At 41.9% G+C, this 25,959-nt stretch overlaps 1 protein-coding gene across 1 annotated transcript in view; it reads left to right on the top strand.

Annotated features, from left to right (window-relative positions):
- Positions 1 to 25,684, top strand: part of LOC129246501 (uncharacterized) — a 106,106-nt gene extending 80,422 nt beyond the window's left edge. Inside the window, exons 3-7 of the mRNA XM_054885371.1 lie at positions 14,510 to 16,106; positions 16,171 to 16,291; positions 16,361 to 21,405; positions 21,475 to 21,701; positions 21,777 to 25,684. Coding sequence (XP_054741346.1) covers positions 14,510 to 16,106; positions 16,171 to 16,291; positions 16,361 to 21,405; positions 21,475 to 21,701; positions 21,777 to 24,196 — 9,410 coding nt within the window. The 3' untranslated portion in view covers positions 24,197 to 25,684. The remainder of the gene's footprint in view (positions 1 to 14,509; positions 16,107 to 16,170; positions 16,292 to 16,360; positions 21,406 to 21,474; positions 21,702 to 21,776) is intronic.
- Positions 25,685 to 25,959: the final 275 nt, after the last annotated feature.

Raw genomic sequence — 25,959 nt, 5'->3', positions numbered from 1 at the left:
TAGTTTTCTTCTTTTTTGCGACGATTTCCCTTTCACAAGTATCCACACGTGCCAATCAAAGGTTGAAAAAATTCACTTTACTTTGCTTAGCTAACATTGTATTTCTTGTTTTTTGTTTTTACTTTCCCCGTTATCAAAGCGTTCCAGTTAAAAAAATGAGAGTACAAAGATATGAGAGTGTAAAACAAGAAAACAAAAGAAAATGTTACTAAACAAAATAAATGATAGCCGGCGTCTCGTTAAAACGCTAATCTGCATTACGTATACGCACGGGCGTGCACGGGTAGTAAGAGAGTTAGCGAAAGCCTTTACAGAGTGGCGCACACTATCTCTCACTCACTCCCTCCCCTGTTACTCTATCTCTCTGCTATCCTCTCTTCAGTTCGTGCTTGCTTGCGTTTGTTCAACAACTTGCACACTTGTTGCCCATGCCATTCGACGACGGTCACCGGCGCAAAGGAAATGCAGAGGAGAGATTACGCGCGCTGAATGACTGAGCCAACGTTCAAATATTGTCGCGTACAGTCATAAATAACTGTGTTCATATGTAGATGCACATGCATATGCATGTGTATATAAAATGAATTGTAAAATGAATTTGCAAAAATGTAAACGAATAATCAAAAGAACAAACAAAATCGTTTAGCCAAATAACGAGAACAAAGTGTGAATAAACAATTAGAGCAAAGTGGAGTGTACAGGAGAAATTTGCAAAAATGTGAGCAAAAAATCTTTACTTATTTGCGTACTAAGGTAGCAACTAAGCGCAATAAAAACGCTTTTATTATTATGCCAAAGTGTCACTATCAAAAACGTCTAATAATAACAACAAGCTGCTACAATGATAACATGAAACTGCGAGTAATTACATAGTAATGGTGACATTTATGAAGTGAGTTGGTGTATTAGTGAATGAGTGAGTGGACTCGTGAGCGGGCATTTCGAGCAATTGAGGGTATCCGCTCTAATCGGGTGCATTTGTGGTTCTTTTTTTTCTTTTTCTGTCAACCACTTACACTTAGCACTTAGCTTACAGAGAAGTGTATAAAGTCTTCGGTTGTGGTTGGCAGTGTAGCAGTATGTTGATGACAGTGAGTAGTAGCTGAGTAATATTGGATATGTGCAGCGACGCTGTAGTTGAATCAACATGGCATACGAGTATATATATGCAGAATAAGCACTCAAATAAAACACCTGTTTCTTTATTCAGCAAAGCTAGTGTTTGAAAAACCCAGCTGAATTGCACAGAAGTTAAAGAATTTCATATAAATTAAATTTTCTACTAAAAATGCACCAACAAGTTCACACATTCAGGAAATTTCGCTTTTCAGAATCGCTCAGAACTTGATGTATTTAAATAGGTGCTTTCCATTTCAATATATGTTGCTCTCTGGTCAAAATAATGAGTATTTTTTTATTCGCCCAAAAAAAATTTTTTTCAAGATTTATCGGCAATTTTGTTTTTTGGCTCAAAATCGTTTTTTTTTTTTAATTATATAAGAAAAATTTTTTTTAAAGGCTCATAACTAAGTCAAAAATGAACCGATTTTAATAATTTTGAGTTCAAAATGATCGTCATTACTTACACGAGCGATTTCATTTAGAAACAATTGCAAAAAAGTAGTTGAAGATTTTTTATTTTGCAAAAAACAAAAAAATTCGAAATTTTTTCGAAATTCAATATTTGAAAAAGTGTATTTTTTTTTTTTAACATTTTCCAAATCAAGAGAACATCTCAAACTTCAATTGAGCTGAATACCCAGTAGCTAAAATGAGTTGTTTTTGAGTAATGAAGTTTTAAGTAAAAAACCTGTTTCGCACTTTTTGTTATTTAATTTTCCAGCGCATTTAATTTTCCATGCTGACCGAAACGTCAACGCAGTTAGTCCATTGTTTCACGGGCTGTGTGGCAAGTAGCGCCATCCGCCGTCTTGTTGAACCCAAATCGCTGTGGAGATCAAGGGCTTCAATTTTCAGCATCAAAAATTCGTTTGTTATGGCGCGATTGCGTTCGTCATTCACTGCTACATTGGCGCCAGCCTCGTCTTTGAAGAAATATGGGCCGATGATTCCTAAAGCCCATAGGCCGCCCCCAAAAATCGGTTGGTTTTTCAATGGATTTAATGGCTGCTCTTGAATAGCGTGGGGTTGCGATTCAGCCCAAATACCGTAATTTTTCTTATTGTCTTAGGCATTACGCCTAAAATGGGCCTCAACGCTGAACACCATAAGTTTGCCTGAGAGGTGTTGTGGTTGTCTGAGAAGCGGTTGAGTATTTCTATTGAAATAATCCTAATTAGTGATTAGCGACATTTTACTACTACCGATGTTCTCGTGTAATGACTTTTTTTTATTGAGTCAGATCTATTTCGTGAGATCCAAGGGATCTCTATGTCTGAGATTTCATTACTATAAGAAAGGCTCACCGAAAGAGCGAAGTCTTGCTCTAGCTAGACCTGGACATTCACATAGGTGGGTAGGTAGGTGAAATGGTTGAAGTGCCAGTCTGGCTCTTCTCAAGTAGCACTAGAGCGCCGTTTTGATACCATTATGAGACGTCCAACAGGCAGATATCTACATCTAGACAGAGCTGTTGATATAACGGAGAATATTGATGGGACTAGGTTGGCGCACTGCCCCAGGCTGTCGAAAAGATCACCCAGTGACCTTAATCGTCTAGCTGCCAAACCCGGATAGTTACAGAGAAAGTGCTCAATAGTCTCCTTCTCTGAAAGGTCCCACAGCTTCTGCAATGAGGGTTAAATGGTAACCCTAGCTTTTTCCCCGTGTGTGCCTATCGTCCAGTGACCGGTAAACACAGCTACGAGTTTGGAAATGGAGTGGCGAGAAGTCTCCAAGATTTTCTGAGTCCTCCTTCTATTGTCCTTGAGCCAAAGGGTTTTCGCCCTAGCACATGAAGAAATGGAGCTGCGTCTTTTCTGCGTTGAGAAATAATTTGTGCAGTTCCTCTTTAACAATTGTCAGGAGGATGCCGATGCCCGGGAAGGAGGTCTCTGAGACCAATTCAGTCCCCTTCCTGGCAAGCTCAGCAGCAATTTCAATTCCCTCTATGTTCCTATGTCCTGGCTGGCACTCAGATCAGAGAAATGTTACCATCTAAGAGATTTCATATCCTCCTTACAGGAGTTTACTTATTTCATACTGCACCATGGCGTCGTATGAGCCTTGATCGCGGCTTGCCTACCGGAGAAAATGTTAATATCTCCCTCGCTTCCGCGTTCTCTAAGCATTTTTCCTGCAGGATCGCAAAGACTTCTGCTTGAAAAACACAGTTTAAAGGTGATAGATAAATTGGCTGATTTAGAGAAAACCCCTGCTCCGACTCTCGATTCCGAAGTTCTAACTGTTTAATTGCCCGAAGTAGTTTTTTTCACGTCAATTTTTCATTCATTTGTTTGATTCAATCGATTTTCGATTGTATTAATTTAATTCTAATAATCTTGATTATTCTAATATCGGCCATCTATCAGCCACAATTTCTTGCTTGTGGATTAAGCTCTGGAGCAGTTTTAGAGCATACTCTCAGGCGCATATCATTTGCATACAAATTCTCATTAGTTGACTGAGAATTGCACAACATCCTGGCGAGCTCACGACATCAATATATCAGAGCTTCTTCACTCATTACCAAGTCATAACTGATTTTTTATAAAGCTAAATTGCGAATGCGTCCATTTTTCTTTATACATCTAAATTTTCTTTAATCTACAAGGCAAACGTGGCAATCTCGCATTATTATTTTTTTTTATTTCTTTCTTTTTTTGTGCTCCACGCTTTAAAATATGATTTTTCTTAATCGCTTGTCCCTTATTTTATTTTTATTAATGTGTGTAATGTTAATTTTTTTTTTTTCATCTTTGTTTTTTGTTTTCTGCCTCGTCAATCACTTGACTTCTTCTGACGTCAGTGGAAGCGTTATCAGCACAACAATTAAAGCATTGACTTGCATGGCACTGTTTTATTTTATTTATTTGTGTTTTTACTACCCTATTTTCATGCATGCACATACTTACATATTTCGCTACTTGAGACTTACTTGCGTATTGCCTTAATTATTATTTCGCTATAAATTTTTATTATAAGTAATATTTTTCTTGATTTTTTTTTTCGTTTTTTTTCAACAGCTAAGTGCTATTTCTAATAACTCAAATATGAGGCAGTCGTTGATGTGTACGCATTTAAGTGGAAACTTTTGACTCAATGACGTTTTATTGTAATTTTTAGCAGCACTTTTGATTCTAGTAACACTAACAGGACTTTAGAAAATTACAAATACAAATCAAATTCACACCCACTTAAATACGTAACGCGCTTTACAATCAGACAAAAATATACAAAGGAGCATACACATACACAAATGAGCATTTAACCAGACGGCGGGTGCCTTACAATATCGGTGCGTTCATAAATCAAGCAACAGCTACTGTTTAAAAATAAAACCTAAAGAAATGCGATTAAAGTCATAAAAATATTTTGACAGATTGATGGCAGATATTACTTAATAGTACACACACATATGTACGCATCATGATTCAATTATTAAAGGTTTGCTCACTTGTGACATTCGAATTTTTACACTCCCTTACAAAAGGTCGCATTTAAGAAGGGCGAAGAAAGCGGAAAAATTAAATACCTTTTTGGTAAAAATGGTAGCTAAAAATGTTTTGTTTTTACTTAAATTATAAATGGTACAAGCAGAAATGGCCAGAAATAATAGTAGAAAAAGCGGTTATTAAGTTAAACCCCGATTATATTTTGTGAATTAATTTTTAAATTGGAAACTGATCACGAAGTTGGAAAGTTTTGCTAATATGACGCTATAATTTTACCTAAGCATTATGGCCCTAATGAAAGCCTTTCAGAGAAGAAGCGAACTCATCATAAATTTAATTGACTAACAACAAGCTGTGAACATACTCACGCCTTGCTTTACTATGCTATGCCCATGTAAGCTTGGAGTTTTGACCCCCAAGTCGCGATTATTCTTACATTTCTAACTACTTGACAAACTACCACGGGCATGAAACACCAAATGATAGAAAATGTTGTTTCTAATAGCAGAGGCTCCTCGACAGGCAATGCCACACCTCCGAGTGTATTTCTGCCATGAAAAAACTCCTCATAAAAAGCCATCTGCCATCAGGAGGCTATGATTTGTTACATATTGCTAACTGAGCTCTTGTTGGTAACTTATGTATCTTTAAAGTAACCTAGTAAGTACTTCCCCAACCTGTATTTGAAAGGCATCGGACTCAAATAGTCAAAACGTCCATCCTTCATGTTCATTGCCCTAAAAAGATACTTTATGATATCCTGATTTAAGCTGTATGTCAGTATGTTTTCCATATCGTTTTGGTTATTCACATACCGAGCAAGTGCTTACACACCGCTTTGCTAAGAATTTCTAGAGTTAGCAACCCAGTGTCTTGCTAAGGGAGCCGATTTGTCAAGAGGAAATGAGAAAGCTGCTTACTGAGCAAACCTTTTATTATTGAATCATGATGTGTACGCATGCACATATATGTTTATATTGTTGATGAAATTTTTTTTATTTTTTTTTTATTTTTTATTTTTTTTTTCTTTTTTTTATTTTTTTTTTTTTTTTGGATTTTAGTTTTTTTTTAATTTTTGTCACCTGTCATACTTTTATTCTATTCTTCAACAAAAAACAAAACGTTAAGTATTTTTTCGCAATTTTTAAGTAATATTTAGTGACCGCTACCCACAAATGGAAAATTTTTTTTATTATTATTTTCAGAATTTTTATTAATTAAAAAAGTTAAATGTAGCATAAATCAAAAAATTATTAGATCAAAAGATACTTTATGCCAATAATGTAGATTTTTTAATCTCAAATGATGAGAAAACTTCTTTCAATTTGTCTACATTAGGGCGGGTCAATTTCTAAGAAACAATTTTTATCGACATCGTGCTCAGCAGTTATCGATTTTAATTAATACAAAAAATCTAAAAATATAGTTCACTACAGTATAGACCTAAAGTCAATTTCGAGCCCCTCAAAGTTTGCAAGAAACCATCTCTAACTCATACGAAAATTAAGTGCGAGTTATGGCAATGAAGATAAAAAGTAAAAGTGATTCTCCACCTGCTATTAAAAGTAATTAGCGCCTTTTTACTACCAAAAAAATAATGAAAAAAATAATAATAATTCAAAAAAAAATTTTGAAAATTAATTTTGGAAATATTGTGAAATTTAATTTTTATTTATTTATTGTAGATCTACAGCTATTGCGACCTCGGTAGTCTAGCGTAAGTGCATCCTGCCATCCCAGAGGTTGTGGGTTCGAATCCTACGTAAAGCACGGCCCTCGCACTTTTCCAAATTTACCTACTTTCCCAGATTCTAAAAAAAAAAAATTCATTCCTCAAACCTAAAAGCTTATCCATTGCATCCTTATTCTCGCACAATAGTCAGCGCATTATTTGCATTGTGTCTGCTAAAACAAGCAAAAACAAAGAAAAACACACAGTTACACATTGAATCAGCTTGCCGGCGGCCACGGTAATAGCGCAGACACACGAAATTTAGCGAAGTCCTCAACCATCTGTGCGATCCTTCTGCCAGAAAAATGTGAAGCACAGATGGCGCTACAAGCAGTAAGAAGGCGTTGTTCATAAGCCACGACAGGTGGGCATTTCCACCACTTGGGACTGGTAGCGGCAGCCTAATCGGCTACCCTGTCAGAAATCAAACCAGATTATCGAAACCAACGCAAGGCAAGTCTTGTCGAGGTCCCATGCTCTCGAGAGGAGTGACACAAGGAACAAAAAAAACAGCTGCTTTTCCTATTAAAAAAAAAATAATTGGCGCGTACACTTCTCTTAGGTGTTAGGCCGAGCTCCTCTTCCTATTTGTGGCGTTCGACTTGATGTTGTTCCACAAATGGAGTAACTTACGGTTTCAAGTCAACTTCATGGCCAAATGCAATTTTCCGAATAGGTAGAAGTCACAGGGAGCCATATCAGGCGAATACGGTGAGTGATTGATGGTTAAAATGCGATTTCTTGTCAAAAAATCAGTTATAAGAGTGGATCGATAAGATGGTGCAAAATCATACAATAAGCGGCAGCTTCCTCCTTCGCGGTATTCCTGGTGAATTCGACGAATGCGATGCAACAAACGCTTCAAAACGCCAAGATAGAAAATTGCATTGACGGTTTGGCCCATGGGCATGAAATAATTGCGGACAATTCCCTTGGAATCGTAAAAACAAATGAGCATCGACTTGATTTTTCACTTTTCCAAACGCGATTTTTATGGTGGTGCCTAGTCTGGGTCCTTCCATTCAGCATTTTGACGCTTAGTTTCAGGTTCATGTTGAAATTGAAATTTGAAATTTGGTCGAGCCAAAGAGCCTCAGGAGATTTGGCGGCTCCTAAAACACTCAGGCTAAAAAGCCGATTGTATTTAAAACTCTAGAAAGAGGGTAGATAGTCAAGGAGGGAAGGAGAAAAGTATCAGGGAAAGAGATAAGACAGGTTCTTGTTGGCAACACCACGTTTCATCACCAACTACAATGTTGTAAAGGAAGTTATCGTCTTTTGCCGCCTCTTTAATGAGGTCTTTCGAATGTTGAATTCTGTGCAATTTTTGGTACTCAGTTAAGTTGTGCGGAATGAAACGTGCACAGACCTTTCGTAAGCCTAAATGATCAGTTAAAATGCGATAAATCGATGTTTTGGAGATATTCAACTTCGCTTCCATGAATTTCAACGATGATTTCGGTTCATTTTTGATAAATTTACAAACAATTTCGATGGAGTTTTCGGTGATTACTGATTTTGAGCGGCCCGTATGTTCATTGTCATTTACATACTCACAACCATCCCTGAAACGTGTAAACCAGTCATGAACTCTGGCACGAGATAGACAATCATCACCATAAACTTTTTTCATCAAATCAAATGTTTCGGTAAACGTTTTACCGATTTGAAAACAAAATTTGATATTAGCTCTTTGTTCGAAACTCAGTTTTGTACCGATGACTAAAACTTACTGACCCTTCAGACGCAATAACTTCGCTTCCACTGAACCGAATGTCACCAAACTTTCACTGTAAGTCAGCTAGGGATGTAACTTCCAACGCACTAACTAATAAAAAAAACATTTTTATGCCGCCAGTCTTGTTTATTTTGGACTTCACCTTGTACATGCGAAATACCCGTACAAGTAAGTTTGTTTAATGAATTTCCAAATAAGCTGCCAACCGCAGTTATTCACATTTAAATAACACAAATTATACGGTCGACGTAATATTTGTAAATTTTTTTTCGCTGCTACTCTTCTAACTTACTCATATTTATTTATATGAAAGTGTGGCTGTGGGTTAATTACACACAATTCAATGGAAACAGTCGACCACAGACAAAATGACTGGCTGGTTCATTAAAAAACAAAAAAAATTAAAACACGTGAGCACTTCGGCGACGGTATTATTCATTCATGCACACACACACACGACCAAGCTGTATATTAGATAAACTATCTATAATATGATTTATTTAATTAGTGACTAAACGTATTAAATGGATTCTCATTACTTTTTGGCGCACGCAAACACACACACATACTTTTATGCGTATCCAATTAGAAGCAACTGTAAATATTCTTTTGCTTTTGCTTTGTTAATAGTGAACACTTTTTATTGTGGTGAAATAATGAGATCGGCTTATTGACTATCAAATCGCACGAAGCAATCTAATCGCGTGGGTATACATACATACATACGCACACAGGTGTATGGAATACATTTTTTATATGCGAATTATTTTTATAAGCAATATATTTTTGTATGCAATGTATTGTTAAATAAAATTTGTAACATTTCTACGCATTGAGGCGGTTATTTTTAGAACAAAAGTGCGAATTATTCGTGAATAAAAAATATGAAAATTTAAAATGTTATGGGAATTCCTTTGAAATATCGAACGGCTCTTATACTCACATTTGAAATGTAAGCTAAGCAGGCCTTCGAAATTCAATATGTATCAATCGGTCTGTCTGTAGGGCAGAAATTTTTGGAATTCCGCGATTGCTTTCGAGCTTACGGCAATTTCAACTCTGTGAAGGCCCTCGCCTCATTTGAAATGGTGGTTTTGTTGAGTGTTTCTTTAAAAGTGTGTAAAACGGAAAGGAAAAAGTATTTTTAATTTTTGTTTTCAGTATTTTATTTCTTTATCCATTGTTATAAAATAAAAATTTTTTTTAGACATACGAGGTGCGTTCAAAAAGTTGTCAGCCTTCAAAAAATGGTGTCTGAAATCAAAAAGACAAAAAGGTGACAGTAAGAATGTCGTTATAGTGTGAACTACGATCTTTAAAAAAATATAAATTTTAACAAAATGGCGGACGTTCAAACATGAAAACCCGTTTTTAGACCCTGTTTTTTACTTTAAAGTTCCGAAAAAAATTCTAAAATTTTTTTTTCCGAATAATCGTAGTTAAAATGATAACTACATCATTTCTACGTCATTTAAATTTTATTTCATGGAAATTGATTCAGTATAACCGGCTATATCTGTGGCCATTGTCCATCTGAAGTCCATTTTTTGAAGGCTGACAACTTTTTTAACGCCCCTCGTATGTCTAAAAATAATTATTTTTAACAATAGATTAAGAAATAAAATACTGAAAATAAAAATTTTAAATATTTTTTCGTTTCCGTTTTACACGCTCTACGCTCTTAAAGAAAACAACATTTCCTGTGAGGCCTGGGCCTTAAGTGCTTATACGAGTATACAGTTAGAAAGCCGAAAAAAAGCGAATTTTCCAGAACTTTTTCTGATAAAACTTTTAAAATAAGGTTATCTTTTAACTGTATCTCATGACTTAGTATTAGTAAAAATATTTATTTGGAAAGGAGCCCTCTCAAAAAGACGTTTTGCGGTATATATCTCTGAACTGGATCCTCTGAAATTAAAAAACCAAACAGATTTCGTTAAAGTAATGTTAAATCTATTAGTTAGTCGAAGGAATAAGCAAAATAATTTTTTTTTGACAAAATGGCGGTTTCTAAAAAAAAAATTGATTTTTGACCAAATTTTCGGCCTTAAATTGTTTATAAAAAAAATATTTATCGGTGAGAAAAAAACTTCGATTAATTACTAAAAAATATATTTAAGAAGCTCATGTTAAAATTTGAGACTAATCGGCTTAGCCGTTTTCGAGTAATGTTGGTTACCGACTTCGAAAACCGCTCCGGCCTTACACTTTCAAGCACTCTAAACGCTTTTTCAAATTTGCGTGTAACTTCTTAAATATATTACATTAAGAAAAAAAAATAAAAAACAATTTTTTGAAAATTCTACATTAAGGGGCTGTAATGTCAAATACAACTGAAGCAAACGCTAAAAGCTCTGTAAGCACTGGACATCAAAACGATCACTGCTTTGGAGTTCTATCAATGGTCGCAATTTTATTAATTTTCGTCACTATTTTCCCCTTTTCTATCCTATCCGTTTCTTTTTTTCTTTCTTTTCTTTCTATTTCGCTGAATTTTTTCACTGCTTCCTCCCCCTTTCTCTCTCACTCTTCAATTGACTACCCATGCGGTTTGCTGCCATTAAGTCTGCATTTTGTTTTTTCATAAAGTCGCATAGAATTTATTGTTGACTGGTTTTTTATGATTGAATTTTAAAATTTTATGCGCAAAATTGATTTAAGCTGCTAATTAAAAACATTATAGGTAGGTTATATTTTTAACATTCAGTATTTTTGCATAACGAAAAAAAAAACGGAAGAGATGAGACAATCCACTGTACAAAAAAAGATACCAGTCTAACGGTTAGACGCGATAGAAGTGAAACCTTCCGTAAAACAAACTGAGAGAGAATAAGACGAAAGCAGCATTAGGAGCGGGATAATTATAGGTTCATTATAATATTGCTATAAAGTTCATATTTTATTTTCTTCATTTTATTATTATTCATCCTCAATGTTTTCAATTTCAACAAATGATACGAGTGGCTTATGATAGCTAAAATATGATACAAATGCTTTGTTGTCAACATATCTTTGAAATACCGCGTCAATGGTTGTTTTTGATCGTGTTGTCGATTCAGTGCGATTGTTACACATTTTTAATTGAGAACGTCAATTAAAGGAACCGCTGTGTCCAATGCAAAATTTACGTTAAAATCGCCACTTAAAATCATTGGAACTTTATTGTAATCTTTTCTAAGTATTCGCGATACTTCTGGTGTATACTTTATTAAATTTTCGTGATTGAATTCCGTGATGCTATTTATTGATTTTTTTTTCTGTCGATATTCACGACACTTTTCTGTATTATTTTTCGGCATAATTGCGGTAAATATTTAAAAATGAATATATTTACGAATATAAAAATACACACGCGGTTGCTATTATGAGCGTATTTGTTTGAAAATCGACTTTTTTTTTTGGTTCTCCGTCACCTTTGGAAAATATAAAAATACACACGCGGTTGCTATTATGAGCGTCCCCAGCAAAACCTGCGTGACCGAAACTCTAACACAATTACACATATGCACTCGTATTTGTTTGAAAATCGACTTTTTTTTTTGGTTCTCCGTCACCTTTGGAAAATGTGTAAACAGTAAGCAAACTTTATTCATATATTTTTCCTCATTTTTGCATCAGTAAAATTAAACGAACGCCGTAGCCGAATGGGTTGGTGCGTGACTACTATTCAGAATTCACAGAGAGAACGTCAGTTCGAATCTCGGTGAAAACACCAAAATTAAGGAAAACTATTTTTCTAATAGCGCTCACCCCTCAGCAGGCAATGGCAAAACACCGAGTGTATTTCTGCCATGAAAAAAAGCTCCTCATAAACATATAAAATAAAATAAAATAACTGTATAAAAAAAAATTTTTTCTTGTGATTCGAACCAAGGATTTTGGATCGGAAGCTCACATTGCTAGCCGCTCGGCTATCGCGCCATGCTGTCGTCGCTGTCCTAAAAGTTATTTAGTTCGTCGCTACGTGTATATGTAATATTCGTAGCCAAGAGTGTCGCTTTTTTCGTTTCACTTTTTCTCAAATCACTCTCAACGATTCTAAAGAAGTTTTCACTTCAAAAGTAATAAGAAGCTGGAAAACAAATTCTTCAAAACTAAGCGAAACTTTTTTTTTATGTCTCTAATTCTTGCTTAGAAAAATAAATCAATGAATCGGTTACCGCTTGAAAGCCAGGAGCTCTGAAGATTGGTTGGTTGGTTGGCTGAAGTGGTGATTCATTCAGAATACAGCTCGCAGTTCCACACCCATTTGTTGCCACATCCTCGCAATCAACTCGTTTAATGGATATTTACAGCATGCCTATATCACGTCTGTGTGGTTTAAGAATCTTATTTGGTTGTTGACATCTACGCCAGACAATTGTTCGAGATCCTCGAACAGCGGTTTGCCTAGGTTTAACACTCTGTCCTTCCATAGGGCAGGGCATTCGCAGAGGAAGTGGAAGATAGTTTCCTTTTTCTCTAGTTGTGAGGATTGGACTGGAATAAAAATTATTTTTTCTAATGAGGCGACCATAAACAGTTTCACAATAAACCGTAGTAGTGCTTTGTGAGTGCATTTTTCAATGGCTTTTATGAATGTTCCTTAAATGAGTTACCTGCAGGCTCACGATTAGTCTATCATGGTGCTTGCTACGGTAAACATAGGCTTGGAAAGCACTTAGCCCAGCTCACTTCCCCGCTCCATTCCCACCTCCACACTTACAGGTAATCATTAAAATCTGTGGATTTTCTAATAGTCAATCGGTTTCTTCATAATTTCAAGCTTCTGCTCCATTTGGCATGCAGAAAAGCTTCATCGATTTACTGAATTCAAGCTCAGATTTTGCTGCCTGAAATGAGTTCAAGGATCAATAGGTCTATGTGATGGCTTTCAGCTAGCCAGGTCAACCTATATTAGCGAAATATATGCGAGTAGTGTCCATTTGTCGCATTTGTCAAGACGCGCGCCAGAAGTAGGTGGGGAGGAGCTCGGCCAAACATCTAACAGAAGTGTACGCGCCAATTATTTATTTTTATTTTTTACGCGAGTAGAGTTAAAGTTTTTAAAAATTAAATAACAGAAACTTTGACGAGAAGTTTGGAGAAAATTTACGAAATAAAATTACTGAACTGAAATGAAGTTGTAGCCAAACCACGAATTTTAATTTCGTTTTAATTTTGAGCTTAAACTGAAGCTGAAATTCAAGCTCTAGTTCGTAGCTATATCCAAAATCGTGTCCGAACTCACGCTCAAGTTCGAGTGCACGTTTATTTGCTTGCTTGATACCCAACTGTTCGTCGAAAATGAAATCAGTGCGCTACCAACGCTCTCACAGCATCGCCATCCCATTTCAAAGTGAATGTTGTTTTTGGTAGCTCTTGACCCCCTCAGAAGACTAATAAAGTTTATTGTGAATCAGTTTTCTGGCCAAGTGAAGCCGAGTCCTTCTCCACCTGATCTTTTCAATGCAGAAAAGGTCTTCCTCTTCCTTTGCGCCCACCAGATCATATCGCATTGAATACTTTCAGAGCCGTCGTCCATTCGGATGACATGACCCAGCCAACGTAGCCGCTAGATCTTTATTCGCTGCACTATGTCTATGTCGTTGTAAAGCTCACACAGCTCGAACGTTCTATCCATTCTGCGATGTTCGCCGTCGCCAATGTGCATAGGTATAAAAATCGTTCGCAGAATCTTTCTCTCAAATACTCCAAGCGTCGCTTCATCGGATGTTGTCATCGTCCACGCTTCTGCGCCATACGTTAGGACGGGCATGACGAGAGGCTCGAAGAGTGTTAGTTTTGTGCATTGAGTGAAGACTTTCCTACTCCATTGGCTACTTAGTCCAAAATAGCCCTTCTCTTTTGGATTTCAATACTGACATTGTTATCGCTATTAGTGCTGGTTCCAAAATCGTTATTTTAAATTCTTCTTCTTCTCCTCCATCATCTCTATTGTAGGACTAGGTCCTGTTTTTTCAGCGAAAAAATCTCTCTCTCTCTCTCTCTCTTAGCTTCAGAGTCTGTGGTGGATCATAGCTTCATCAACAATCCTCCTCCAATACAGTCTCTCTCTTGCCTCATTTTAAGTCTGCTTCTACGTCATCAAGCCATCTCTTTCTTCGAAAAAATCACCATATGTTATTGCTTTTTTTTAATACAAATATAACTACTGCATCTTTCGGATCGGCATCCAGACGTCCAACACTCGTGTCGCGACGCTTTGGTTGTCTTCCTTGAAGTCGTGGGGTTTTAAGTTGGCCTCATCACTAATTTTGCCCACTCATCCTCGCCCATTCTCCTTACATGCTGGTTCCATTCTTTCTTCTTAATATAAACACTTCTACGAATAATATAAAAAATTGCATTTATATAATTTTTAAGTTATTTTTACAAAAGCGTAGACCAATTTTTTTCAAAATTTTCTTTGGCAAACTCTGCTCTAACTAAATCACACTTTTTCTCTTCATTTTTCCCGCACAGATGATCCTGGTGGCACTACGCAGTCACGCCTAACGCAACAGCAGACACAAAATCTCAGCAACAGCAATATGGATGCTGCCACAACAACAACAACGACAAAACACTACAATAAAACAGCAAAATTGCAAAATAATCATCAACGTTCAACGGAACGACGTGGCACATATCGCAACCAGAGTGGTGAGGCGCAAGCGAGTGCACACACAAATGCGGGTGATAATGTCAAAGTTCAGAAACAAACAGCCAAGCAGGCAAAGGCGGCTGCGCAACGCGCCGCTGCAATGGCCGCATATACAGCGACACTAGAGAGAGGCGGCAACAAGGCGACAGGAGGTAGTGCCAAAGATCCACTTGCGATCAACAGCGATGCAGCGCCAATGCTCAGCAGTGGTGGAAGTGGCGGCGGCGGCAGCAAAGCGGCGCGAACCAAGGAAGCTAGAGAGCAAAAGACTGTTGCAAAATCGGAAACAGCAGTCGCAGGGCGCGGCGAAATCGCCACAGCGACCACAGCGAATGCCAGTACCACCAGCGCAACCAGCAGCAACAACAAGCACAGTGATAATAGTAACAGTAGTTTAAGTAAAAATAATTTTTCATTAAGTCAAAGTGAAATGACGCGCAAAAGTGAAAAGCTGATGCAGCAGGAGGAGGCCGGTATCAGTGACAACAATAACGGTGATATCAAGGTGGCGTCGTCAACAGCGGCAGTGGCAGTTGCTGCTAAGAGTAAAACAGTGGATACTGCAGCGACAACAACAGCAGCAGCTGCGCCCACAGCTGTGCCATCCGCAGCGTCTAATACTTGGAATAATTCTCGATATTTGCATAAAAAGTTTAAACGTCTCGCCAGCACAACAGACGTGGATAGTATTGTGGCGGATAGCCAAAGTGCCATTGTTGCCGGCAGCAGCGCTAGTAGTGATGCGGGTAGTGAAGCGCCGCAAACGCGCACCACATCGCTATCCTCATCTGCATCGACCAGCTCGATTTCACCGCCACCAGCAACAACACCAACGTCAACGCCAACGCCCACTGCAATGGTGACGGCAACAACGACGACGACGACGATGCCACAACCCAACGCGCCAGGAGGTAGTGTTCATAGGGCCATTAGCACGGCGCTTACAAACGGGCATATCCATGCGGGCGCGGTGGTTACAACAATTGAGCAACTCAACTCTAGCAATAACAACAATATGACGAGCGTTAAGCCAAATATTGCTGCTCCAAGCAGCAACAGCAAAAGTGAGAATAACAACAATAATGGCTCATTGAGTTTAACGAATGACGGCGGCGGCGTTCTGCCGCAGCGGCAACAGACGGTACAGCAACATTTGGAAGCTGAGCAATTGCCGCAAACTATGCTGTACTTTTTCGAAAATCAACAGAGTCAACCCAATAATAGCGGCAATAATAGCAGCGCTAGCACGTCTTCTCCCAACTCAGGTCGCTATGTCTGTCCCTATTGCAATCTCAATTGCACGAAACCATCGGTGCTGCAAAAGCACATACGCGCCCACACCAACGAGCGTCCCTATCCGTGTGATATCTGTGGCATTGCCTTCAAGACGAACAGCAATTATTATAAGCATTGCCGGTAAGTTTCACCGTTATTCCACTACTAGAAAACAGTTAATAGTTTTTTGCCGCTTTTATGGCAGATCGCGTTCGCACGCCGCACGCAAACGGGGCATTGAAGTGCCGATCGGTGCGGATGATGGCCTCTTTGGCGGCTCCGATCAGGAGGGTGACCCGGAATTAAGCAACAGCAGCTCGGATGTGGTACGTATTTTTGTGATTTGTTTGGGACAGTTTTTTATAGTTTTCATTGATTCTTAACTCTTTCTGCAGATCAGTCGCACTGCTTCCCCGCTGGATGAGTTGAGCAGTACCTCCTCACCAGCCGTGGTGGGCGCATCCACGTCCGCGACAGCTAGCAACTTAAGCCCACAGCAACTGCAGCAAGTGCAACAACAGCAACAGCAGCATAAGCAAACGCAATTACAGCAACAGCAACAGCATGCTTTAGCCATGCAGCAGCAGCAAACTGCCACAACGCAGCCGCCACATGTAGCTCTGCTACCCACACCCTCGCCGTCTTCGATATCGTCCGCGAAAAGCGCTTATCTGCAACAACCAATTCAACAGCAATCGCACCAGCTGCCACTGGGCTCACCCGCTGCAGGTACGCTACCCCCGCCGACCACGTCAAATGCCACCAACATTACCACCATCGTAAACGCAACACCCAAACAGGTTGGCAACGCCGAGCACAAACCATATAAACCGAAATTTCACAACGCCGCGCTTTATGCTACGACAAAGGAGGCGGCCGCAGCAGCCGCCGCCGCCGCCGCTGCGGGCATACCACCTGGTCTTCTGCAACCACTACCACTACAACAATTGCCACAGACACCACAGCACAGCATGCCTCCAGCAGCGCATTTAGCTATGCTCCCGCACACTCAAGCGCCGCCACCGCTGCCGCCCGTTTCACATCATCCCTCACTTTCGCCCAGCACGCAAGTGAAGCTGAACAACCACATCAGCACGCACCAACTACAACTTCAAATGCAGCATCAGCAGCAACAACAACAACCGCTGCACGTGCTACCACCTCTCAACGCAGGCATACAGCTACACCATGTGGCGGCTATGTCGCCTAAAAGCGCTGCTCAGCGGCCGGATATGGTGAACGCGGCCGCAGTTGCGGCAGCGAACATGAACTATCTAGCCGCACCGCGCATGATCTACCCTGGCGCAATAGATTTTCCACCAGAGGCGCTGCATATGATGATGCCGGAGAGTAGGCAGAAGCTACACTACCAAGTGCAACAGTATAAGTGGCTGGAGCAGGAGCTGCAACAGCACTTGCACAAGCTAAGTCAGCAGCAGCAACCACAGCTACAGCACCTACAGTCGCAGCCACAGCCACAACCACAGCCACAGCCACATGCTCAACCCACGATACTGAAACCGACGGCTACAATGCCAATTCACGCGCGCGCTGCCAGCAGCAGCGGTGGAAATAGTCAACACGCGAGTGCTGCAGGTATGCAACAAATGGCAGCAGCTACAGCAGCATCGAATCTTACACTGCAGTCGGCGCAGCAGACGCCGCTGCAATACCTCGCTAACACAGCCGCCGGTCAACAGTCGACGTTAGGTGGCAGCAGCGCCAGTGGCGTCAGTAGCACCACCAGCAACACCACTGCAGCTCTAAGCTCCGGACTTTTGCACAGCAACATCTCGAATGCCGCCGCTAGCGGAGCAAATAAGGTTGCAGATTTGGTGCAGGAGCATATTTCCAAACTGATCTCGCAAAATGAGGCGATCGTAGAGAACAAAGCGGTTCTTTTGCAGAAGAAATACCCAAAGGGCTTGAATCGCTCGCGTAGCTTTAATAACAACAACAACAATAATGGTAGTGGCAACATCAACAGCTCGGCAGCTACATCGACAAACACTGCAGGTGGCAGTATTAGCTTGGTTAGCACTCCTGCCGTTGCCAATGAGAGCGCCACCAACGCCAGGCTGGCGCAGGCTATCGTGCAAAAACAACAACAGCAACAGCTGCAGCAGCAGTTGCAGCAGCAACAACACTATCAGCAACAATTCCAGCAGCAGCTACTGGCTGGCACACAAGCAATACAAATGCCGCCACCAACCCAGCAGCAGCCGCAACAACAGCACCTTGCACAGATACGCCTCGAGGAGCAACATCAGCAGCCCCAGTTTCAACAGCAACAGCAACAACAACAACACATGCAACCAAACGGCATATCGAAACACTTGACGGCAGCGGCCGCGCCAAAGCCTGGCCCCTCAACCGGTTCCACACCGCAGCAGCAACTTCCAGCAATGCATCCGCAGCATCAGCAGCAGCAACCGTCAACGAATGTTTACCGCCAGCAGAATGTGAGTGGACAAGCTGGATTTCCGTCACAAGAGTCATCGCAGCGTCCAATGTCATCGCCTACAACAGCACAAACCGTCGTCTCGTCCCACAAGGAAATCATGAATGCAATGCAGCAGATGAGCGCATTGCCAATAGCCAATAGCAGCATAAATGCAAGTGCAAATTCCATACCATTAAACCTGTCGGCCAAGCCGAGGGTGCGCCAGGAAGAACCAACTGATGTCATTCCATCTAGCAGCTCGACGTCTACGCCGAGCAGCACGCCACACAAGCGCCAATCAATAGAGAACCCAATCTCAACTTCCAGCAATGACGGTTCGACAAGCGGTTCTGTGGCGGGTGCGTCGGCGACTACCGGTAGCGGTGTGTCAAATGCCAAGCAACCAACAAACGTCTCGATAATCAAAAACTTGTTGCTGAATGCACGTGGCTTAGCTGTGCCCACTGGCGAGGGTGAAGACGCTGTTTACAACTGTCCACTCTGTTCCAGTGCATTCCGCACAGCAGAAGATCTGCAGCTGCACAACAGTACCTACTGTCAAGGAGCCTCAAGCGCACCCATCAGCCCCGTGTCATCACCATCCTATCGATATTTCCGCTCCAACTCGATCACACTTAATCTGCCTGAACTGAAAAACTCTCTTTTTCGCTCACGTGATCCGTTGCCACTGGCTAAGTTGGCTTGGTATCAGCTGCGCACTAAACCGAGTTCGTTGGTTTTAAGTCGGCTAAGCGCCTCGCAGGCAGGCAGCTCGAAAGCTACAACGACTACCACCACCTCAGCAACATCTACAGCGCCGACCAGCTCCACCAGCAGTAATAGCATTGCCAGCTGCGTTGCCTCGCCGCGGAGCACACCACCAACAGCACCTCCTGCCACTTTGTCATTGCCCGACCCGAATATTGTGCGTTTAATTGACGCACCACTGCCTTCCCCGGGACCACTATTGGGTAAAACGCCACTTGTCGATTTTGGAAACACCAGCGAATCGCGCAAATCAGAGGATGTGATCATTACCAAAATGCACGAAGATCGTCAGTTCGACGCACATACACCAGCGAAACGCGCCAAAATGGCTATGGATAACGGCGAGTCGTTCGTGCTTGCGCCAGCCCCAGCCAACAGTGGCGGTCTGATGGCCGCAACTTCAAGCAAGCGCATGAATATCAATAGTATCAGTGGCGGTGACATGCAATTACTGTCCAACACCAACACCACCGACCTCAGCATTGCCAACAAGAGGGATGAGCGCATGCGTCGCTTCACCTCTTCCGGTGGCTGTATCATACCAATTTCCGAATGCAGTGACATGGACAAGAGTCCCAAAATGATTCGTACGCCACTGCTATCGGGTGGCAGCTTTCAGGAGGTTTCACCCAAGCCGAAGGAGAAAGAAAACAAAAATGCCGTTTCATTACCCTTCGCCAGCAGCTCCACTTTTGCGCCCAAACTTGGTCTACCCGTGCTCGGCTTGCCTACAAATGGACCTCAGCATTTCCAGTTTCCCATCAACCCAATTACGGCGTTTAATCCACTAACGCTGCCACCCTTACATGGCATGCCGGGTGGTGGGGAGAAAATTATTCCCCATGTGCCCGGCATACCAGGTCCCAACAGCTTGACACCACAACTGCCGCCACCGCAGCATCTACAGTCATCACAGATGTTGCCTGGTGGACGTTCACTAAGTCCCAATCGCAAGAAAACACAAAGCCCCATGTTGATTTCGAGCAGTGTAAGCCCTAAGTCGTTGGCACTACCGTCACATGAAAATTTGAAATCTTTATCACCATTCGGCGGCGTGCAAAATGTGCCTAGCGAGTTTGAACGTGCACCACCACCACCCGGCATGCGCAATGCACGCAACTGGAATCAAAATGTTGCAGCAGGCTCGTTAAGTAAACCTGGGAGTAGCAATAGCTTGGATGTGCCAAAAAAAACATTCAACTTTACGCGTATGGCCGACAATATAAGTCCGCGCAAAGGCGGCAGCACTAATGTACCTAAAAGCTCGCCGCCCGAAAATGAGGTGCGACATTTCAACTTTGACCATTTAAGTAAGGACGGAGAGAGTAACCGCGCACCAGCGAGCTCTGCACTCACGCCTCTACACGTCGACATTACTGCTAGTGCTGCAGGTCCAACCCCAAATAGCAGTGGCTCGGAGCTCACTGATGTGGAAACGAAGAAAACCAAGTTTTTGCGTCCAACCAGTCTACCACTCAAGCCGGGCACTTTCACGCCGAAACGCCACCACGGGATCACCCCAACCGCCAATACACTGCCGCTTATATCGCCGGAAACGCCACGCCCTTCCAAATCGTGCGTGCAACTCTACCTTAACGGTCACGCCTACACATACCTGGGACTCAAGTGCAGCACGAAAATGTTCTACTGCACGGTGAACTGTCCGCAACCGTCATATGTGGCAGGTAGTCAGAAACTCTCTATGTACAGTGTGTGGCAAGTTTGTGCAGAAAACAATCCACACCCGTTGGGCTTCAAGCCGAAGGTGGTGATGTCGCTGTACGATTCACGTCAGAAGACCTCCGCGAATACAATGGCTGGCATGAATAAACTACCATACGCTTTGGTGGTCTCTCAGCAAACCGTAATGACACCTTTCGACAACCACCCGGGCCAGTACCAGCATCACCAAATGAAGCAAATCTCACTCAATACAAATACTACGGAATGCGGCGAGCAGTCGAAGAAGACTAGCGCTGGTAGTAGCGGCAGCAGCAGTGGCAGTAGCGGCAGCGTTGAGGGCGGCGTCAAGAAGGAGTCGTCAGCTGGTCAAATGTTAGTCGGAGGCTACGAATCGCATGAAGACTACACTTATATACGTGGGCGTGGTCGCGGACGTTACGTCTGCTCGGAGTGCGGCATAAGGTGTAAGAAACCCTCAATGCTGAAGAAACACATACGCACACACACTGATGTGCGGCCATACACATGCAAGCATTGCAATTTCAGGTGAGTCTGAAGGCGACATTAGCCTTATTTCTTATACATACAAATATACTAATTCCTTTTCGTTTGTAGCTTCAAAACAAAGGGCAATCTTACCAAGCATATGCAGTCGAAAACACATTTTAAAAAGTGTCTAGAACTTGGCATCAACCCCGGCCCAATGCCTGCGGACGGCGAATTCCTCGAGCCTGAACCAGAATTCGATCAACAGTCGACCACATCGGCCGGTGGACGCACGTCGTCCATTCCAGGCGAGTCGGACTCGGATGACTACAGTGACAATGAGTCCGAAAGCAGTGGTAGGCGTAATTATCCATTCTGCAAAACCTGTAACTTACTCCATACTAATATTAATTTACTTTCATGCCACACAGATACCGACGAGTCGAAGTCGCGTCTGCTGGAGCATGAAGCGGCGCGTGGTTTGCTTTCGCTCTCGATGACGCCACCCATAGGGCAAAGTATTTCGCCGCGTCCAAAAAGTGAACCATACCCATATCAGCACAACGAGCGCGTCGACCCATCCGCAATATCTTTTGCAGGGCAGATGAGTGCGGCTGCAACAACCGCCACAAGTTTATCTACAAGCAACACACATCCCACCGGCATTAAACGTGTCATATCGTTCAGTTCACCGAAACCACCGTTCGACTATCAGAAGCAAGAGCAGTACTACTCCAACCCTGAGGAGTCTAAGCCGAAGCATAGCAATAATGCCGCCGCAGCCATTTACGAAAGCGCGCCCATCGATCTCACTAAACCACGTGCTGCCGTAAATCCAACGCCTTCACCAGTGACCACATCCATCTCAGTGGCACCTAGACTAACTGTTGATGAGTACAATACTAGCGCAGTAGTGCCACTGCCCGACCCACCAGTACAAACGCAAGCGCAAATACGTGACGTTATCTTCGGTAGTAGCAACAATGAATCGGGTTTCCTTAAGACACTCATCTCGGTGTCGGATAAGGTGCGTAGCTCCACTGAAATGCTTGAGAATTACAAGAATGGCGATGAGTTATCCCAAGCCTACCAATATCACAAAGCCTTTCAATATCACAAAATCAAACAGATTCAAATGAATCGCAGCTTCCCCGATGCGATCAATGTGAGCGCCATTAATCAAAACCTTGCTAGCACGCCAACGTTGAGTACCGTTAGTGTAACCAATGCTGGACCAAGCACGGCGCTTACTACGACGTCGAATGCTAACAGCGGCTTGCGCATTTCAGATAACATAGCCACTACGACAGCTATGGCTAGCAGCAGTAACGTTAACCACGCCACGAGTAGCGTGGATTCCATTGGCGCCAGCTCAGCCAACAAAATGGCACTTAATTCAATAATCAATGTGACGAATGTTGACAAAAGAGAGAAGAGAGAGAAGAGTACAGCTGAACTGCAAGTGCCAGCGATCGAGGTGAGTGTGGTGCTCACTGACGAGGCGAAGAATGAGCAACCAGCAAATGCAACTACAGCGCCCGGCAACAGTAAAGCGAACGCTCAACGCAATGCTGGCAAAAACAAAGCGGCATCAATAAAATCTAGCACTATTTTGTCTTGCAAATCGTCTGACGAAGGAGAGGACAGCGAATGCATTTCCGATCAAGAGCAATCAGCTGTTGGTCACACTTCGAAAGGTAGCCGAAATGTTAGCAATACTGCTGCCGTCGCCACCACAGAACCGCACAATGCCAAACTGCCTGCAGTTGTTGCACAACCCGGCACCACCGACTTCACGGGCGTGCTATCGGCGCCAGGGCGTACGGTCGTCGTGGGTGAGGATGGATTGAAGAAGTCCGGCAACAATGAAATCCAACCGGTCTATCCGCGCGTGCGCATGTCACCAGACGGACGACCGGTGTGCAAAGTATGTGCCAAAACCTTCCAAACCCAAGGTCAGCTGTCGTTGCACATGAACATACATTACATGGAGCGTAAATTCCGTTGTGAACCTTGTGGGGTCTCATTCCGCACGCAAGGACACTTGCAAAAACATGAACGAGCCGAAGCGCACAAGAACAAGGTAATGATGACGTCCACCTTTGGCGTACCGACGACCTCCAATCCACGCCCATTCGAGTGCACCGACTGTAAAATTGCCTTCCGCATACACGGCCACCTCGCCAAGCACTTGCGCTCCAAAACGCACGTGCAAAAACTGGAATGCCTACAAAAGTTGCCATTCGGCACCTATGCCGAAATCGAACGTGCCGGCATAAGTCTCACCGAGATCGACACCAGTGACTGCGAGAACTCGCTCATCTCACTCAAAACACTAGCACAAAAGCTGATCGAAAAGGACCCCAACAAACTGGGTAGCTACACAAATCCATCGGACATGGGTGGCATTAACAGTAGTAGTGGTGGTAATGGTGGTGGTAGTGGTGGTGGTGGTCTAGGTAGTGTCGTAAGCGAATCCACGAATACAAATACAAACCACAGCGCTATCGTGTCGCAGGACAGCGCCTCTGAGGATGATTTTAGTGCTGCCACAATCGCGGCCGCCACCGCAATCGCCTCATTGGATAATGATAGCGCGGCAAACACGCCGAAACGCGCCAACTCCACGTCCGAAGATGAAGCAATCGCAAGCGGACTAAGTAACAATCTGAAACGTCGGCTGCCGGGCAACTTTAGCAATGGCGAAGAGAGTGACAATCCCACCGAGGGGGGTGGCAGTGAGAAGCGTACACGTGTGTCGTCACTTTCAAGTGTCGGTGCGGCTAGCGCGACAGCGGCAGTCGGTTCGCCAGCGTCCATTACATCGTCAAATGCATCGTCGAACAACTGACATTATGCCTACGCGCCGCCGAGCGGATGAATAAGGGATGTGCTGGCACTGCAACAGGCGCAGCCACCAGCGCGCCAAACGTCATCGAGGCTGCTGCCACCGCCGCCGCCACCACCACCAGCACCACCAACACAAACAATGTCGACGCAATGGCAGTCGTCGGTTCTACGGCGCAACGATGTGAATGGCAGCAATGACGGTGTTGCATGGTGCGGTGGAGATGGACTGGAGCAAAAACAATTTCACCTGCAGTTGCAATACCAGCCACAGCAGTTGATGGAAACCCAATTCGTAATGCCACAGCTGATACAGCGAAAGTACTAGCGGGTGCGGGTGCTAGAGAATGCGAAAAGCCTTTTACTTAGTGTTTTGTAATTTGAAAGCGGAGTAAAGAAACCAGATATATGTAATATATATATAGGCATAGGCGTATGTAGTAGTAAATATGAGTGTGTAAAGATTTAGCGCCAATTTGTAGGCGCAGTTGTGCTCATTGTGCGAAATCTAACAAACAGAAAGCATTTTCGAAGAGATCCAGCAGTCAGCGCATATCCTGTATTACATATCGTGTGTATACAACAATTTTTATGAACTCGATTTTTTTTCACTTAGTAGTGAGCATGAAATACAAAATCAAATAAATCAAAAAATATACAATAGAGTTTTTATGAAAAACAAAAACATGATTAAAAATAAAATAGTTGCAAAAAGTAATTGAAAACAAAAAAAAAACCCGTTGAGCACAACTGTGGCTACTTTTTGCCCAATGCAAGTTGCGTGTAACTGCGACAGTTAGTAGAAGCTGGCGAGGTTCAGCAACACATAACAACAAGGCATATAACGGCTACCTTAAAACATTTGTAGTTTTTTTTCATAATTTCTCTTCAACGAAAGCAACAACACTACGAGTAAGCGCAAACGTGAAAGAAAATCAACAAATTAACAAACTTAACTTAGCTAGGGAAACCAACTATCATTGCTATTTTATAGCCAGACAGACATACATATGTATTTCCAAAAAAAAAAACAAAAACAACAAAAAAGAATAAACACAAATCAACTCTTTATACTATATACACACACCTACAAAAAACATATACAAGCACACTTTAGCCTCAAAGAAAAAAAAAACACATACATATATACCTAGGCATAACCACCTAAATATACAAAATCTATAACTATACATACAGAGTAGACACATAGAATTTTATGTAATTTCATATACAAAACTCACGAAAAATTATAATGCAAACCAAATAGAAAAATCCACAAATCCTCGATCTACATACATACATGCAAACATACATACAAACATATACAAACTGCTCTACCCACTATCACTTTATATTTCTATACAAAATTTATAACCATATGTATGTGCGTATGAGTATTTTCATACATGTATGTAGTTACGTATGTATGTATAGCGAAAAGCAAAAATGTTTCGATTGTAAGAAACTGCTACTATTTTTAATTAAATTTCTTAATGTGTTAGGTATTACATGTACATACATACATACATACATATATATATATATATGTATATATATATATATAAACGTATATTTAAAAGAAAATCTTTCTTATTTGTAATTATTAACTATATATCTACATACACACACATACATGCATACATACATATGTACTCTCTAAGTGCTGTGAGTCTAATGGCTTAGCCTCCATAAAATTAAATTTAATTCAAAGTAACGAAAAAAATTAAAAAAAAAATTAAATTTAAATAAAAGTAAGTAATAAGCGCT

Source organism: Anastrepha obliqua, chromosome 4 (genome assembly GCF_027943255.1).
Source record: "Anastrepha obliqua isolate idAnaObli1 chromosome 4, idAnaObli1_1.0, whole genome shotgun sequence".
Classification (NCBI taxonomy): domain Eukaryota; kingdom Metazoa; phylum Arthropoda; class Insecta; order Diptera; family Tephritidae; genus Anastrepha; species Anastrepha obliqua.
This window is presented reverse-complemented; position numbering and strand designations above follow the sequence as displayed.